The sequence below is a fragment of the Petaurus breviceps genome, unplaced genomic scaffold (assembly GCF_028583685.1).
Source record: "Petaurus breviceps papuanus isolate PSGF00001 unplaced genomic scaffold, PetGlider_PUasm1.0 187, whole genome shotgun sequence".
Lineage (NCBI taxonomy): Eukaryota > Metazoa > Chordata > Mammalia > Diprotodontia > Petauridae > Petaurus > Petaurus breviceps.
The window spans coordinates 17,000,206-17,019,600 of NW_027185799.1; the positions used below are offsets into that span (position 1 = coordinate 17,000,206).

General features: G+C 36.9%; 1 protein-coding gene and 1 pseudogene across 19 annotated transcripts in view; both read left to right on the forward strand.

Annotated features, from left to right (window-relative positions):
• The window catches only part of MPDZ (multiple PDZ domain crumbs cell polarity complex component), a 228,065-nt gene that overhangs the window by 76,818 nt on the left and 131,852 nt on the right, over positions 1 to 19,395 (forward strand). For all 19 annotated transcript variants that reach the window (XM_069090729.1, XM_069090713.1, XM_069090714.1 and 16 more), the window contains 4 exons: positions 3,307 to 3,421; positions 4,468 to 4,556; positions 12,501 to 12,696; positions 17,621 to 17,710. In XM_069090729.1, coding sequence (XP_068946830.1) covers positions 3,307 to 3,421; positions 4,468 to 4,556; positions 12,501 to 12,696; positions 17,621 to 17,710 — 490 coding nt within the window. The remainder of the gene's footprint in view (positions 1 to 3,306; positions 3,422 to 4,467; positions 4,557 to 12,500; positions 12,697 to 17,620; positions 17,711 to 19,395) is intronic.
• Positions 15,797 to 16,372, forward strand: LOC138163211 (cell cycle regulator of non-homologous end joining-like; annotated as a pseudogene).

Below are 19,395 nucleotides of genomic sequence, written 5' to 3' on the forward strand. Positions count from 1 at the left end.
TTCCTCCCTTGTCACCCACCCTTACTGGGAAGATAAGCAATTCAATATAGGTTGTACATGTGTAGCTATGCAAAACATTTCCATAGAGGATATATTGTACAAGACTGACTATATTTCCCTCCATCCTATCCCACCTCCCACTTGCTCTATTCTTTACTTTGATCCTGTCCCTTTTCAAAAGTGTATGCTTCCAACTTCCCTCCCCTGCAGCCTGCCCTCCCTTCCATCATTCCCCCCTCTCATCCTGTTCCCCACTACTCTCCTGTAGGGTGAGATACCCTATTTAGTGTGTATGTCATTCCCTCCCTAAGCCAAATTCAATGAGAATAAGGTTGACCCATTCCCTTTCCCCTTTCTCTTCTTCTCCTTCATTGTAACAGTTTTCCCTTGCCTCTTTATATGAGATAGTTTACCCCATTCTGTCTCTCCCCATTTCCTCTCATTATATTTCTCTCTCATCTCTTAAATTCACCTTTTAAGTATGATCCCCCTCCTATTAAATTGGTCCTGTGCCCTCTATCTTTGTATATCTGTACACTTATATACACACACTCACATGTATTCATATGCCCATATACCCTCCTATATAGACATATATATATGTATATATATATATATATATATATATATATATACACATGCACACACACACACATTTCTGTTCCCTTTAACTATTCTCATACTGAGCAAAGTTTCATAGATTACAATTATCATTTTTCCATGTAGGAATGTAAATATTTCAACTTTGATAAGTTCCTTATGATTTCTTTTCCCTGTTTACCTTCTCATGCTTCTTGTATCTGGATGTCAAACTTTCTATTCAACTCTGGTTTTTTCATTAAGAATGCTTGAAAGTCCTCTATTCCACTGAATGATCATATTTTCCCCTGAAACATGATACTCAGTTTTTGCTGGGTAGGTGATTCTTGGTTTTAATCCCAGATCCTTTGACCTCCAGAATATCATATTCCAAGCCCTCTGATCCCTCAGTGTAGAAGCTGCCAGATCCTGTGTTATCCTGATTGTGTTTCCACAATATTCAAATTGTTTCTTCCTGGCTGCTTGTAATATTCTCTCCTTGATCTGGGAATTCCAGAACCTGGCTATAATATTCCTAGGAGTTTTCTTTTAGGGATCTTTTCAGGAGGTGATTGGTGGATTCTTTCAACCTCTATTTTGCTCTCTGGTTCTAAAACATCAGGGTAGTTTTCCTTGAGAATTTCTTGAAGGATGATTTTCTTTTTTTGATCATGGCTTTCAGGTAGTCCAATAATTTTTAAATTATCTCTCCTGGATCTATTTTCTAGGTCAGTGGTTTTCCCATGAGATATTTCACATTGCCTTCTCTTTTTTCATGTGTTTGGATCTGTTTAATAGTATCTTGATTTCTCACAAAGTCACTAGGTTCCATTTGCTCCAACCTAATTCTGAAGCAGTGATTCTCCTCAGTGAGCTTTTGAGATTCTTTTTCCATCTGGCAAATTTGGGTTTTTAAGTCATTCTTCTCCTTATTTGCTTTTTGAGCCTCTTTTGCCATTTGAGTTAGTCTATTTTTTAAGGTGTTATTTTCTTCAATCAGGTTGTTGACTCTCATTTCATAATTTTCTTGCATCATTCTCATTTCTCTTCCCAATTTTTCCTCTACTTCTCTTATTTGGTTTTCAAAATCCTTATTAACTCCTCTATGGCCTGTAACCAGCATTTATTTTTCTTGGAAGCTTTTGGTGCAGGAGTTCTGACTTCATTGGCTTCCTCCTGTTGCATGCTTTGATCCTTTTTGTCCCCAAAATAGGAGTGTAAAGTTGGATTGCTCTGCTTGTTTTGCTTCCCTTGTTTGCTCATGTTGCCACTAAATTACTTGACTTTTGAGCTTTTTGCCACAGTAAGACTCTGCTATCAGACAGGGGAGCTTTGTCCCAAATCATTTGGGTTTTCGCACCTGCTGGAGCTGTTAGTTGGGTGCCCTCTCTGAAGCCTCCACACACTCTGGCAAGCTGGTCACACACCCCAGGACCTCCACCCTAGACTGCAATCCAGATCCAAGCAGGTTAAGGCAAGAATGATTACCCCTCAGACTAGTGCTTGGTCCCCCTATATTCTGCAGGCCAGGAGCTGAAGCTGCCACATGGTGGCTGCTGCACAGCCACAGCACCTCAGCCACTTCTCCCTCCAGAGGGTAAAGGCCAGACCGCACTCCTGAACTACCGGATCCCAAAGTACACCCTGCACTGACCTCTCACTTTTTCTTTAGCATCTATGGTGTGATAATTTTGGAAACCACCACAGCTGCTGGTAATTTGAAGTCCCTCCAGCCAGTGGCTGGATGTGGCCTCCCTGAGGCTAAAACCTCAGGCTTGAGTGGGGCTGGGCTCGGCTCCCAGAGTGCTGTGCTGGCCGCTTGTTTCCAGCCTGCTGGGCTGTCCTCAGCAGGAAGTTAGCTTTTCTCTGTCATTTTGTGAGTTCTGTAGCTCCAAAGTTTGTCTAGAGTCATTTTTTACATGAATTAAAGGAGGTGGAAGCTGGAGCCATGCGGAAGTCCTGTTTCTACTTCACCATCTTGACTCTGCCACCCTATATATGCTATTGATCTAGGAAAACATAATATTGTTGTAATGGAAAGAGCACTGGTCTTTACAATCAAGAAATCTGGATTTGAGTTCTGGCTTGTATAATTGTTGGTGTGACTTGACCTCCCTGATCTTCAGTTTCCTTATTAAATCCTTACACCATCTACCTCACAGGGTTATTGTTGGGGAGTATATTTGACAAATCTTAAAGCATTACATAAATATGAACTAGTATTAGTTATATGAAAGAATAGCATGGGATTGTGAATGGAGTATAGAGGTGCAGAAAATCTGTTAATTTACATATTGGGCTCTAGCTATTTATGCTTTCTCTCTTATTATAATGTAAACTTCATGAAGCCAAGGATTATTTTTGCATCCCTAAGCTTGCTGATTGATTGAGAGGATCAAGTTGAACTTCTTGTAAAGAAAGATCACCTCCAAAAAAATAATAGAAGTCAGTGACAAAGTAGAATTTGGTTTATAAAATTCTATTTCTATGCAGATTTTCTGGGACATCCAGAATTTTATTTTTGACCATCATATATATATATTTAACCAACTATGTTAGATTAACAAAAAAGCAGGCCATATCACTAGAAATTTTCAATACAGTAAATAGTTTTCCTAGCTTTCTGTGGAGTCCAAATCAGTAATCCCTATGTAAGAATTGCATTTTTCTTGAACTGAGCTAAAGTCTTTAATTTTATTTGCTCTTTTTTGTTTTATTTTAATTTAGGTGGAAATGTCTATGCAGAAGAATGGAGACATTGAAACATTTGATGTAGAACTCACCAAAAATATCCAAGGATTAGGCATAACCATTGCTGGTTACATTGGAGATAAAAAATCAGGTAATAATTTAAAATAAAATGTTTTAAAACTGTGTTCTACTAGCTTTCTGTGATGTCTTTGATTTATGAAACATTCTTTTTCAGATAGACATATAAACAGTAAAGCTTCATTTAATATACTCAGACTGTATGCTTTAAAAAAGAACTTTAGGCTTGGGGCGGCCAGGTAGCACAGCAAGTAAGAGCACCGGCTCCAGTGTTGAGAAGACCTGGAGATCGAATCCCGGGCTCAGACACTTAGCACCCACCCAGAAACACCTGGCCGTGTAACCTTGAGCAAGTTACTTAACCCCAATTGCTTAGGGGCGGCCAGGTGGCTCAGCGAGTAAGAGCACCGGTTCCAGTGTTGGGACGACCTGGAGATCGAATCCCGGGCTCAGACACTCAGCACCACACCCAGAAATAACTGGCCGTGTAACCTTGAGCAAGTTACTTAACCCCAATTGCTTAAAAAAAAATAAAAAAAAAGAACTTTAGAAACAGGGAACTTTAGGTGAAATGAGTGTGGAAATACCAGTCTTGATAAAGGAATATTTGAAGGACATTTGGTCCCTTAATCAAAGGAAATGTAGTCGTTGAGGAGTACACAAGTGTACAGATCTGAATGCACGCTCTAGAATATGTAGTCATTTTATTCATATAAGCAGGATTTCTAGGTCATCATACCATTGAAATAGGGAATCAATCATAGAGGTGATGGCACTAAAATAAAATCTACCTTAATAATATGTTCAGTTTTTTCCCTTTTTTTTTTCTGGGGAGTGGGGGGGAGAGGTGTTGGTCTCTCTATTAGCATTAGTTTAAAACAGTTTTTTTGTTTCTTCTCTTTTAATAGCTGACCACTGGGATTCCACTATGCTGCTTATCTAAAATGGTAGCTGGTAGAATCACTTAAAATTATAGATGTAGATATGGAATTGAGAAACATCTGTTATATTCTCTGTATCTTTCAATTAGATATTTCTGAGGGAATGCTTGGGTTGCCATATACAACTGTAACAAAGTAGTAATATTTGTTTTTGTTTTTTTTTTAAAACAATTCTCAGAATCTTCAGGTATATTTGTAAAGAGCATTACAAAAAGCAGTGCTGTTGAACATGATGGAAGGATCCGTGTTGGTGACCAAATCATAGCAGTAAGTCACTTTCCTCATCTTTAAAATGATGGGGATAGAGTAGATTTCTTTTTAAAAACTTTACATTTTAAATAGTATTTTGAAAGTTTTATCAATTGATACTGAATTTTTTATGTGACATTTCCCTTGTAAGAAAGAAAAGTAGATAAGGAAAAAAGTTCAAAGATAATTTCAAAACCTATATATAGAAATAAATCTATATATAGCAAATGTGTCTGATATAGTATGTAATATTCTGTGCTGGTAGTCCCCCACCTCATCTTTTCTTGGGGAGAATATTGGTCATTACATTTAAATTTATGTTATTGTAAAATAAATTATTTTTAAGGACCTTTCCATCTCTAACAATATTTGAATTTATCGCATATAACAACACTTCAGTTATACTGCTTTATTAGTGAATGAAGTTCTCTGATTAGGGAATCTTTTGGATAATTGCAATTTAACCTTTTAATAATGATAACTATATCTTGAAGATTTTGAGACATCTATATGTTCAGTCATATTGTACTATAGACTGGAAATGGGATCAAATCTGTACTGATTTCAAGTTTTAATCTGGAATGAATTTTCTTGAACAATTTCTTGTCTGTTTTATATTTTAATTATCACTTTAAACATTTATATATTAAGTTTATGTTTTAGAGTGGTTAAACCCAGAAATCACAAATGCTAGTTAAGTGGATCCTGCACTTTTCAGATATTTAACATGAAAAATTTTGAGTGTCCACACATAACAAAATTATGTATAAATATCTTAATTAATTGAGGTAATATACAGAATATGGACCCCTTTCATTAACTCTATGACTCTATCAGGATTCCATGAACACAGATTGGAAATCATAGCATTTATATACATATATATATATATATATATTATAGGTGGAAAACTAAATACATGCAGTTACTCAATTGGACCACTTGGTGACACTCATGTTTTTTTTTCTTGAACTGGTTGGGTGTGTAATTTTGAACATATCAGGGTATCTTTTAATTGTGGGTATTTATTGAAAAATTTTAGAAGACATAGCCTCACTTTATTTTAATCAAATCAGTCTCTTTGTTGCTAACAAGTAACTTTACAAATTATGCTTATCAGAGAACTTTTGGGATACAGATGTTGAGGGCAATTTTCCAAAGAAGCCTCCTAAGATCAGTAGGGACCTTAATCCAATTTAATGCTTTCTCTATGCTAAAAGCATTCTTTCAAAGACATAAAAATAGGAACAAATTACCAGATTCTGCAGGGCAGTGAACATTACTACCTATATTACCTTAGACAAGTCACTTAACCTGCTAGAGATGAAGTTTCTTCATCTGTAAAATGGGAATAATAATCAGATATCTCCCACCTACTTCACAGTACTTGTGTAAGAATCAAATGAGAAAATATATAAAAAGTAATTTATAAATAATAAAGTGCTTGGAACACTCCGTTTTCTTCCCTTCAAGGTCCAGTTCACATATTACCTACTATAACGGCCTTTTTCCTGATAACTCATGGTTGTGTTCTTCCCCCCTCCCATTGAAAACTTTATATTTTCTCTGTATAGATTTTGTGCTTATCTGTACACTGTGAACATGTTGATCTACACAACAGAATGGAAGCTACTTGAAGGCAGGGACCATTTCTGTGTGTGTGTGTGTGTGTGTGTGTGTGTGTGTGTGTGTGTGTGTTTTGGTATTCCAGTACCTGATATGTAGTAGACTCTTAATAAATGCTTGTTGTATTGAATTCAAAGAGCCTTTACTAAAGTTCTTTTCCAGTGCTTTATCATGCATGATGGAGAGGTGGCTTAGGGCTTTGAAAGCTGGGTCAGGAGTGTGCAAGCCCTTGTAGATGCAACAAAGCTGGAAAGGCTTCTCGTCCAGATCTGAGAATGAATTATGTCTGTTGTCCGAGGAATAGTCTAGTGCAGAAAGGCTCATCAGTAGAATGTAAGGTACAATATGATAAATCTTTTGGCCACAAACACCCAAGAAGACTGTTCAATAACGTATGGAGGAATTCTTCAGTGATCTCCAGAACACCCACACTTAATAAAATCAGAGATTTTTGAAATAAGAATTGTTATTGTTATTATCTTATCTTTTTTTTATGGAGTTCAGATAGAAACTGGTTCAATGTATTTGTTCCTGGTACAATTCACTATCTTGCTATTGTTATTTTATTTTTAATATTCTGTGGGCTACTATGGATGTGGATAAGGGGGCTGTATTTTGTAATTGAAATGAAGTATTGGGATGGAAATTCGCCTTCAGCAAGCTCATTGAAAGCATCTTGGGACAACTGCAGGTGTAGACAAGATGATGGGAATGCTCGCACCACGGCTGCTGCTGATTACTGCTTCTAGCACTCCTCCTCCTCCTCAGACTTTTGCTTTCTGCTCTATTACTTCCTATCTTCTCCTTGGAGTTCTTCTTCGTGACTCCTAGCAGAAACTCTTCAGTAGCGACTGAACCTTGATTCAGCTTATCAATTTGTCTATAAAGTACAAATAGCTTTCCTTAGTGTTTCTATTCTGTGTGACAAATAAACCTCAATCTGGAAATATGTCTGATTCACTACTTTTTCTTTTCTCACTTAACTTTCTGTACCTATTAGTAAGGTGTTGGCAGGTACCTCTCTGAACCTGGGAGTACTCTGCTTTTTAACCCTTGCTCAAGCTTGTTGTCAACAAATTTATTTACTCCCTTCTTGACCACCTGGTTTTCTTTCTGTTTCCCTTCCTTTTTTCCTACTGAAAACATTTACACGTACTAGTTTTGGTTAGCAATACTGTACTTTGAATCATTTAATAGGCAAACAAATGAAGTAGAAATCAATCAATCAGTAAACCTTTATTAAGTACCTGTTACATATTGGCATCTTTGATACAAAAACACAAATGAAAACACCCTTGCTCTCAAGGAGCTCACAGAGTAATTTTTTAATAAGCAGAATATATACCTGTGCACACATGGAAATATACAAATTTAAGTCTGTTGATCTCTAGTACTACAGATTTGCCTACACTTGTCATTTGTTTCTTTCTTGTTGAGATGGAAGGCTGTGTAACCTTTTAGAGTAACTTGTCTTTTTAACTGAAAAGTTAATTATTGATTCAAAGGCCAGAGCTTCCAAGTTGTTTTCTTACTATATGTAAAGTCATTACTTTGATATTTTCATCAAAGTTCTTTGATTTTTAGCAAAATTCAAAATATTCCATTTTTAATGAGCAGTTATCATTTTAATTGCTTAGGTATAATCCCTTTTATTTAAAAAACACACCTTTGGTTCTAAGCCAGTTTTTCACATTTACATCAATTTGAAGGGGAAACATTAGCACCTTGTAGATAATTTAAAACATGCCATTAAAAGGTACTCAGCTCAGGTTACATTTTCATGACTATAGGCATAATTGAAGTTTCTTCTACTTGACTGTTCATTAATGTTAGGGTTGCTTTAATGCCACCCTCTTCAAACCCACTGGAGTTTTGGATGCCAGGTAATAAACATTTCACTGTGGTTTTATTTTTTTATATTTATGGAGTTAAAATAAATAACTTTTAATTCTATCCACCATTTTTAGCACTTTCTCTTTTGTAACAATTAGATGATTTGTTAATTAATGTTAGATAGAATCAGAGAGGTTACTGGAAAAATAATTGGATTGAAAGACATGTTTGAATCTCAGCTCTAAAACTGCCTGTATTACTCTGAGCAAATCATTGAACCTCACCAAGCCTCAGTTTCTTCATTGGCAAAAAGAGAATAATCCTTGTACTACCTGCTTTATATAACCTGACAAGATTGCCATGAAAGAAAAAAAAACAGAATTGTAAACGTTAAATTATCCTATAGTTATGACATTATTAATAGCATTCTTTTTTAAGCTTTTATTTAGTATTTTATCTTTCCCCAGCTATGTGCAAAAACAGTCTTTAACAATCGTCTTCAAAACCTTAAGTTCAAAATTCTCTTCCTTGATCCCTCAACAAATCTCCACCCCACCCCCCATTGAGAAGGCAAGCAATTCCATATAGGTTATACATGTGTAGTCATGCAAAACATATTCATAATAGTCATGGTGTGAGAGAAAACATAGACAAGAAAAAAAACTCAAGAGAAATGAAATTTTTTAAAAAGTATGCTTCAGTCTATACTCAGCCACCAACAGTTCCCTCTCTGGGGATGAGTAGCATGCCTCATCATAAGTCCTTCAGAATTGTTTTGGATCATTTTAGTACTGAGAATAACTAAGTCATTTATGACTGATCATCTTACAATATGCTGTTACTTTGAACACAGTACATTTCACTTTGCATCAGCTCATGCAAGTCTTTCAAGTTTTTTCTGAGAGCATCCTGCTCATAATTTTTTATACTACAGTAGTACTCCATCACAATCACATACCACAACTTGTTCAACCATTCCCCATTTGATGGACATCTCCTCAACTTCTAATTCTTTAGAAAAGAACTGCTGTAAATATTTTTGTATATATAGGTCCTTTTCCTTTTTGTACTTTTTATGTCTTTTGGGATACAGATCTAGTAGTGGTATTTTAATAGTATTCTTTTAGACTGATATATAATAATCATTGTTAAAGACAACTTAAGAATTACCCTTGCTTAAGAAAATTGCTATTAACTTTCCTACAAACATCAAAAAAAGAATATTACAGAATCTTGTAATGTTAAGTTTGAAGTTAAATGCTGCCTAGTATGATCTATGAAGTCATTTTAAAGGCTTTGGGTGTATGAATAACTAACTGATTTGATACCATCTCAGTTGTGGTAGGAAGGTAGGAACTTTTAGAATTTTATCAACATTTCCCCCCTAGTAAGAATCCCAAGTTATTTGTAGTGAAGAATTACCGTATTTTGGCAACAGTTTGTGATATTACTGGATAGGATGAATCTCTTTTCTGTGATCCATTTTGCCCTAAATGATTTGTGCCTTATGGTCCCAGTGATTTAGACACGATAGCCAAGTCTGTATATATGGAAATAGAGTAACCAAAACTGGTCAGAGCTCAACAACCTTATTTCCAATTGGCATTTACCTTGGGAAGGAAGTATTTTTAAATGCCTACTGTGTGCCAGCCATTATACTGTTTTATAAATATTATTTCATTTGATCCTCACAACTCTGAGAAGTAGGCGCTATAACTACCCCTATTTTCAGTTGAAGAAAATGAGGCAGAGATGAGGTGACTTGCTCAGGGTCACGCAGCTTTTAAGTGTCTGAGGTCATGAACTGGGGTATTTCTGACCATAGGACCAACAGCATCCACTGTACCACCTACCTACTTCAAAGACCTTTACCAAATAGAAACTGCATCCTTGAATAGTTAGGGATACTTTCCTGTCACCATTTAAAAAAAAAAATCTTTCCTCTTCATATATGGAGGAGAGGAAAGAAAAGGAGGGAAGATTATATGTTTTAAGTATGAGCTACAGTTTCTAAGAAAGGAGGAGAAAGTACATATTTTGTTTTCCTTAGACTATTTGATGAATTTAAATTATTGAAGTTAAATGGATAAGTGGGCATACAGTCTATTTTGATATGCAGCTGTGCTATGAGAGAAAGCACAGAATTGTGAACTCAAAATGAAAAGGCAAATCCTCAGCTTAAATTCTTTGATATTTTAAGGAATTCTGTGTAATCATGAAAACATATATATATATATATATATATATGCATATATATATATATATATCTTTAGGGTTGGATTTTTGCCAGATGGTTTTTATAAACATAATTTCAAGGGACTTATGTTAATCTTGAAGCTAATCCCCTCATTGGTGTGTGGAGGTAATATTGGGTTCTCAAAGACTATACCACTCAGTTCCTCTAAAGCAGCAAGAGCTTTTTGTATGGAGCTATCAGTGTATTTTCTGTCAGTGTTCTGGACCTCATTGAGTGTGGAGAAGATGATGGTTTGTCACTAGCTTCTGAAATATGGCATAGCATAACTTATTAAGGAGTTCATAAAACTATGGACTGTGATGTACAGTGATGAAGAGAGAGCCCTTGTCAAAGAAATCATGAGTCTTGACAAGTATTGAGATTAGGACCATGAATCTTGAATTGGGAGCAACCTTACATTTCATATAGTATGACACCTCCTTTTTTCATATGAGGACACTGAGATCCTTACTGGTTTGATGATTTACTTAGAGTTATATAGGTAGTGAGTAGCTGAGTCAGGATTTGAACACAGATCCTCTTGTTACAAATCTGGTGCTATTTCTACGGTGACTTTTTAATTTGGCAAACATTTGCAAGTTATGTATATAAAATAGTGAATAGATGAAAAAATTGGACTAGCTAATCCCCAGGCACAGACAGAGTGCTGTCCCTCCTCATTTCTTTCTCTTGGTTTTCCTGGCTTCCTTCAAATCCCAGCTAAAATCCCACCTTCTGTAGGAACCCTTTGCCCCTCTTAATTATGATGCCCTTCCACTATTGATTATTTTCAATTTATCCTCTATATAGCTTGTTTGTACGTTTGCTTGTTCTCTCCTTAATTAGATAGGTAGCTCCATGAGGACAGTGACTGTCTTTTCCTTTCTTTGTATCTCCAGAGCTTAGCACAGTATCTGACTCATAGTAGATACTTAATAAATGTTTATTGACTGATTGAATAACATGATATTGCCTTACTGTTTCCATGCCTTTGAAAAGGTTGTCTTCCATTCTTGGAATGTGCTCCCATCTCACTGTTACCTCTGAGACTGTCTAATTTTCTTCAAAGGAAACCAGAGGGCTTTCTTGACTTCCACCCTCAGTTGTTAGTATCTCCCCCCATAACTTTGTATTTATTTTATACCTATTTTTTGCTTATGCATATATTTGTACATGATGTCTCCCCCTTAAGAATGTAAGGTCCTTAAGTTAAGGGCCTGTATAATTTTGTCTTTGTGTCCACTAAGCTTAGGAGTTGCTGAATAAATGCTCATTGACTGATTATTTTATATTTACATGTGCATGGCATGTCTTTTATGTATCCTGTATCTCATGGTATGGATGGTCACCCTGACTTTTCAGAGTCTGTGCCAGTGGAGTACATAGGCCTGACAATAGGCTATTTATTATGGAAGGACCATGTCATTTGGCTTTATTCTAGAAGGATGGCTATTAAGTAGAGAATTTTTTTGTTCTAAACAGTTCATATAGATAATCTGGCGAGGAGAAGGACTACAGTTCTCTGCCAGTATAGGGAATACTCTTATTGATAATATCATGGGTACTTGAAATACTGAAAAGTAATGTGTGTTACATGCTTTATAGTTACATAGGTTTATGAGCTTAAACCCTTTGCTACATATGTTTATATCTTTTTTTGCCTTTGACTTGATCAGTTTATAATGGCTTAAGGATTGTGAAAGATCTGAACATTGTTCACAGTGTTATAGTGTATAAAACAATTTCAAAATGAAAAAAATATGAGATAGTGATTATAGGCCAAATATAATCTTCTATTTCATCTAATTTTTTTATTTTGGAATTTTTTTGGCAATAGCTATGAATTAAAAAAGGAAGGTAATTGAATTTATTTTTTTGGTTATAGATAAAAAAAAAACAATTATAAGCATGGGTTTACATTCCTCTAACTTTCTAGAGTAATTTTTTTCTCACTATATAGTAAATATCTGGCACTCCCTTGTATTGTTTTCTGTCTATGTCTTATTAATCAATCAACAAGGATTTATTAAGGGTTTATTATATGCCAGAAACTATGGTAAGTGCTGAGTATTCAAATACAAAACAAAACAAAAATGAAATAATCTCAGCCTTTTAAGACTTCCTAAAGTGTTCTCTCCCCTGCTAAAATGTTAGCTTCATAAGGAGAATTGTCCTGTCTGTTATTGTATTTTTCATAGTGCCTAGCAGCTTATTTGTTGAATCAAGAGACATGTGTTTATACTTCATCTGACCTCCTTTTCTCTAAGGTGGATGGCATGGATCTGCAGGGCTTTACAAACCAACAAGCGGTAGAGCTTTTACGAAATACGGGACAAACAGTGCGCCTGGCGTTGATGAGAAAAACCACTAAGTCAGACACTCAGGCCAGGTCTGATGAGGACTTGGACACTCCTGTTACAAAGGACATTACTTTGTCTGCACCAGGTGTTAATAGAAGCAAAGGTAAACCCACGTTAATTATAATTTCATTTCAAGACTAGGCTTAAACAAAATAAATCAATATTAAATTCCCATGCCTTTTTTTTTTTCTACTCAAAGTCCTTTTCTTCAGCATAGTATCATGGACACCTCACAAACCCTGATAGATAAAAGGTAATAAAAGCTAGAAAGGTTTTTAGAATATCTCTGGTGACAGAAATGCTTTCTAAAGTCTGTTGACCTAACTAACTACATTACCAGAAGATTAGCCACCAAATGATGAGATTTTTGACTGCAACAGCTCATGAATTCTTCTACGAGGGTATGCAAGGTTTACTTATCTCTGTTGGGGGAGAGAATGATTACATGATAAACTCATGTAGCATTTGAGGTTGAAAGAGTGTTACACTTTCTCCATATAGGCTATCAAGGATATGAGAAGCAGTGTGGGGTAATGGATTTGAGAGATCTATGATCAGTCTCCATCTTTGACATATCTTCTTTGTGACTCTGTGCAACAGGAAAGATGGCATGAGGATTAGAATGGGAGATTTGGAGTCAGAAAGATTTGTGTTTGAATCCCTTTTAGACACAATAGCTATACTCTGGAAACATTATTTAACTTTCCTCTGCCTCTGTTTCTCTATCTATAAAATGGGGATAATATAGCTTCTACCTCAGTGTTGTTTAGAAGACCAAATGAGGTAATATATGTTCAAGATTTTATCAAGTTAAAGCAGTCTGTTGTTGTTTACCCATTTTTAAGGCATGTCCAATTCTTTGTGGCCCCATTTGGGGTTTTCTTGGAGTAGTTTGCCATTTCCTTCTCCAGTTCCTTTAAAAGATGAGGAGCTGGAGCAGAGTTAAGTCACTTGCCCTGAGTCACACAGCTAGTGAAGTATCTGACGATTTGAACTCAGGAAGATGAGCCTTCCTGCTTCCTAGCCCAATGCCCTACCCACTTACCCAACGTTTATTGGCACCTGCTTTGGGCCAAGCACTGGGATACAAAGAAAGGTAAAATGCATTCCCTGCCCTCAACGAGTTCAGAATCTAATCAGGGCAGATGACAAAACATGAAATGCTCTTCTAAACTTTTTGAAATCTGTTTTCCTAAAATTGAGAGCATATGGGCAGACGACTCACGCCTCTCCTCCTGCATGGCAGACTCTAAAAGGCAGAGGTCACTTCCCCCAAGCAGTCATCTTTACCCTCAGCAGCCTTAAGGATTACGAGCCCTTAAGCACATGGATGATTTCGTATGCATCTCTGCCTATCCCAGAGCAAGGGGAGGTAGGGTACAGCACAGATGCGCAAAATCCTTCAGGCAGGCGGGAAATTATGAAGTATCCATCGTGGACTCCCTCATTCAATAGAGGATGTGGGAGGAACTTTCTGATGTTCACTCTCTACCTTCTGTAGTCAGAGGGAAGGAGGGGTGTAAGGGGTAGGGGTACTTTGAAGGTATATGTTTCAGAACTGATAGGATCTTTTAGGAAGATATTTTCTGGAGACAGTGGTGAAGTCCAGGTGAGCAACCAGGGGGAAGTGAAATACTATATAAATGTTATCTATTATTATAAAAATATATGCTATTATAATTAATATAGTTTTTAAAAGTTGGTAAAGTAGGAATACCTTGAAACAGAGAGATGTAGTTGACTATAGAAGGGCATATTATACAAGACAGATCAATGATGACTTATGTTTTTGAAGGTTTATTTGTGTCCTAGAGTAAAATTCTGTAGTGCCTCCTTGTGTTTTAGATGTGACTTTGTGTTCTCAAAGGCTAAGGTAATAGAGTACCACCTATCTTAAAAGCCTTTTAGAAAAATTTAAATATTACACCCCTTCATATACTTCTTCGATATCTCATTCTGCCTTCTCTCACATCCATGTAGTCATAGTCATGCAATCCATCCAACAGATCTACAATGTGTACCTCTTTCCTCTCTGTCTATTGAAATCTTCTTCCATGAAGAAACAACTAGGTTGCTCTTTGGAAAATTTACTTAATCTTTCCCCAATTGAATCTTACAGATTTTTTTGTTTATTTTTCTTCTTTGTACCATATAATTTTTGTATCACATGTATTTTCATATGTGTATACATATTATATATACATATATAACATGTATGTATGTATGTTGTATCCTTTAATGATGGTAAGCTGGGAAAAGACTACCGTTTTCATTTCTGTATCCCTAGCACCTAGCAGAGTAATTTGTACAGAATATTTACTTAATATGTTTTCTGAATTGATTTTGCTGTTGAAAAATGTATCTGGAAAAATGATAATTGTAACTTATGAAACTTTTCTCAGTGTGAGAATAGTTGAAGGGAATATAAATGTGTATATCCTATATGTCTATATAGGAGGGTATATGTGTGTATGAATACATATGTGAGTGTGTGTATATATGTGTACAGGTATACATAGACGGAAGGCACAGGACCAATTGAATAGGAAGGGATGACACTTAAAAGGTGAAATTAAGGTGTGAGAGAAGAATACAAGGAGAGAAAATGAGGAGAGACAGAATGGGGTAAATTATCTCATACAGAAGAGGCAAGGGAAAGACTGTTACAATGGAGGGGGAAGAACAGGAAGGCAAAAGGGAATGGGTCAACCTTACTCTTATTGAATTTGGCTTAGGGAGGGAGTGACATACACACTAAATAGGGTATCTCACCCTACAGGAGAGTAGGGGGAAAGGAGATGAGAGGGGGGATGATGGAGGGGAGGGCAGGTTGGGGGAGAGGTAAGTTAGAAGCACACACTTTTGAAAAGGACAGGGTCACTGCTCGCCCATCAGGGCGGTGCCGGCATCTGGAGCCTAGACAATGGAGAAGGTGCGGAACTGCGCGGGGGCCCGAAAGCCTTGAAGGAAGGCCATTAGTGGGCAATACCTTCATCTGTGACACTGCATAGCTCCTGAGCGCTGTGCCTGGGAATCTGTGGACAGATGGCAAATGCACAGCCTGAGAGTAAGAAGAGGGACCTTTCTCCGTGGATGACAACCCAGGTGGCTGTGAGGAAATCATTGCCAACATGGAGGCCAGATAAGAGGAGAAAAACCACAGTGCACTAGGCAGATGCATCATCAAGTCTTCCCCCTCTACGAACTGTATACCTCATGAATGAAGACGAATTGGTGGATGTTGCTCTGGGTATCCTGGTTGAGTGCCATAAACAGGAAAAGCCTTTGGAGCACATATTTGCTGCTGGGAGCTGATAAGGCCGAAACTACACAGCCCAAGCCTCCCTGGGCTTCTGAGAGCTGTAGTGATGGAGAGGAGGAGGTGAATGATGCCCTTCGGATAAGTCCCTCAAGCAAACAAGCATATTCTGCCTCTGGCCACCAGAAGAACTCAGAAGATAAAGAGGATGAGGATGCATTAAAATATGTGAGGGAAATATTTTTCAGTTGAGAAGATGAAGAAGAGAACGTTTTGCTTTGTGTATGTTGGGGTGCTTCCTTGTCCCTAGTTGCTAAGTTTAACTAGCAGGGAATGCAGTGTTGTGCCCCATGTTTCCCATGTATCCTTGGGGAGAGGCTTCTGCATCCCAGAGCTTTAGCCCTGGGCAGTGAAACCAGGGCAGTCTAAGCTGGTATTGAATTGATGGTGTAGTAGAGATCAGTTAAGTCTGTGACCAGGAAAGTCCTCACAATTATTATGGGGTAGCTCTACTTCAGTGTAAAGAATCTCAAGTCTGTGGTTGTGGAAACTCCGTGGTCAGCTTATCTAGAGGATAATCACATTCTGGGAAAAACTGACTCGCACCAAATGCATATAAGACTAATGTGTACCAGACAGGCAATTTATAATGGACAGTGAGGAAGGAGACAGATATATATGCTGAGCAGTCCATATTTTAATATTTTCCCTGAAGCTTTGGATGTATGGATCAGACTCAGAGCTCATGGGTTGGCCCCAACTACAAATGCAGCTATTTTAGGTGAGATGAGAGAAGAGGAGGAAGGGGGCAGGTTAGGTGGCCTGCTACTTATGCCAGTGTTGCACAATGAGGTGACTGTGGAAAAAGGAGGCAAAGACCTACTTACCCTTACTCCTGTGGGGAATTCACTCATAACCAGGGCAGTTTTGAAAAATGGGGAAGATATCCCTGCCTGTGCAGCCACCTTCCTAGTATATTTAATATGCACTGGGAAATAAAAAATTCTTGTGATTCATTTTGTTGCAGTTGTCTGGAACTGAACTTGCAATATCTCCAAGGTATACCCATATACAGGATTCCCTCTTGATACTAGGTAGACATTACAGTCTTATTAAAAATTTTAGATTAAGGAAAAATGCTCTGAATCCTGCTGTGTGTATTCCTTAGAAAATGATTGTTCTTGTAAACATATCCTATTCTCAATTATACGGACAAATGAACACCAAAAAAGAAAAGGGACAGGGTCAAAGTAGAGAACAGAACAAGTAGTGGGTGGGATAGGATGGAGGGAAATATAGTCAGTCTTTCACAATATATCCACCATGGAAATGTTTTGCATAGTTACACATGTACAACTTATATTGAATTGCCTATCTTCCCAGTAAGGGTGGGTGACTAGGAAGGAAGGGAAAGAATCTGGAATTCAAAGTTTTAAAATCAAATGTTTAAATATATTTATATATATATTTTACATGCAACTGGGAAATAAGATATACAGGCACTGGGGAATAGAGATCCATCTTGCCCTGCTGAAAAGTTAGAGTGGGTATGGGGAAGGATATAGGAGAAAGCAGATTGGGGGAGGGGGTATACAGTGGGATTTAAGTTTTGGGGTGGTAGGTGGGGGAAAGATGGGGAGAAAATTTGTAACTCAAAATCTTGTGGAAATGAATGATGTAAAATAAAAATAAACATAAAATTTAATTTAAAAAATATATGTATCATGATTGTATTAAAAACAAAAAACTAAACATGTTCTGTTTTTAGAAAACTGTGACAAGGATGATGCTTCCCCAACAGAGGAGACAGATACCAACATGTTGCAAATTGGAGAAGCTGAAAAGCATCCAGAACCAGGTTAGTATATACTGTGTGTGATTTTTAAGAAAAGAAATACTTTTCTTGTAATTTAAACACAAACATGATTAATGGATACAGGACATGAACACATAGTTGATGTTGTACTTGCTTTCTGGGTTGTTAAGTTTTCTTCCCTGTAGATCAGTGTTCACAAAGGAACCTTGGGACTTCAGGCCATTCTGTTGACATTTGAACAGTGGTCTTTTAAATTGGCAAACAATTAAGGACCTGCTGTGGTCAAGTCCTGCTTCAATCCCTTATGGACACATTGGCAGGGACTAGGGGGAACAAATATAAGTGATATCCTGAAAGATTTCTAGATAAACTCTAGAGAATCTTTATGTCAACAAGCCTTTCACAATTAAACTATCTAGTTTGCTAAGATTAGTACATAGGCTTCTGCACTCACACCCCAGTGTTGTTTTTGATGCTCCTTTATACTGTACTGGCTCTGTTCTCTATTTATAAAACTGAGGGAAAAACATAACTTCTTTCCTGGGAAGCAGCGTTCTTGAATCAGTGAAATTTTTTTTAAAGGGTTTCACATATTTTGAAATAGTGGGTTCTATGATAAATATGGCATTAATATATTTCGGTGCTGTGTGGCATCACTGAGATTGTGACTGGGATGCTTTACTACTCGATAGTCTGTGGGGGTGACCTAGAAGGGCCAAGGTTAGTTCTAGAGTGACTCAAAAGACTTTGTTCATATTCTAATTCTGGGAATATCTCGGAGTGGATCTTATTTGATGGTGAACAAGTCATCAATCAAAAGCCAATTATGCTTTCATCTAGATCATTGATAAACTTTTTAAATTGCTTAGGGCCAACCACAGATATCTGGGGCACTAGGGAAGGGTGGGAAAGCAATAAACAGTTATATGGTGCCTACTGTGCCATGCATTGTACTAAGAACTTTGCAAATATCTCACTACACTGGCAACCTCCTGCCATGAACAACTACTCTTTATGTTGACTATTTGACTAATTCTGAATCCCTATAATTGTGTTATCATACAGCCATAATTATCTGTTTTCCACAAGAATAATATGACAGGACTTAACAGATATTTTACAAAAATATAGTTAAACTTTATCTATTTCAGGGGGTTTTAACCATTTTTGTGTCCTGAAACCTTTTGGCATTCTGGTAGCTCCTAAGAACCCCTTCTTAGAATAATTTATTTAAATGCACAAAATGAAAAAAAATTACAGAGGAAAACAATTATATTGAAATACAGTTTTAAAATATTTTCAAAACAAATTCACAGTTTTTACTCTAATCTGCTAGGTTAGTAGCTCTGTCAAAAAAAGGGGAAATTTTAGTTTGTTATGACTTCTCTTGATGAAGCTATTCTGGTCCAGCAACAAGAGAAGTCAGATTTACTGATATATAGTTTGTGGGCTCTGTTCTCTTGCTTTTTTAAAAAATACGTGCTGCATTTGCCCTTCCATCCTGTTAACACCTTTCCTGTTTTCATGATTATTGAGATATCACTGATAGTGACTTAGGAGTTTCATCTTCCACTTCTTTCAGGAGCCAAGGAATGTAGTTCATTTGGGCCAGATGTTCAGAACTGAGTCAGGACAACAAGGTGTTCTCTTACTATTTCCTTATTGATCTTGGATTCCAACTTCCTATCAGATATTGCTGTTCTGCTATTTCCAGTGTAAAAAGTCAT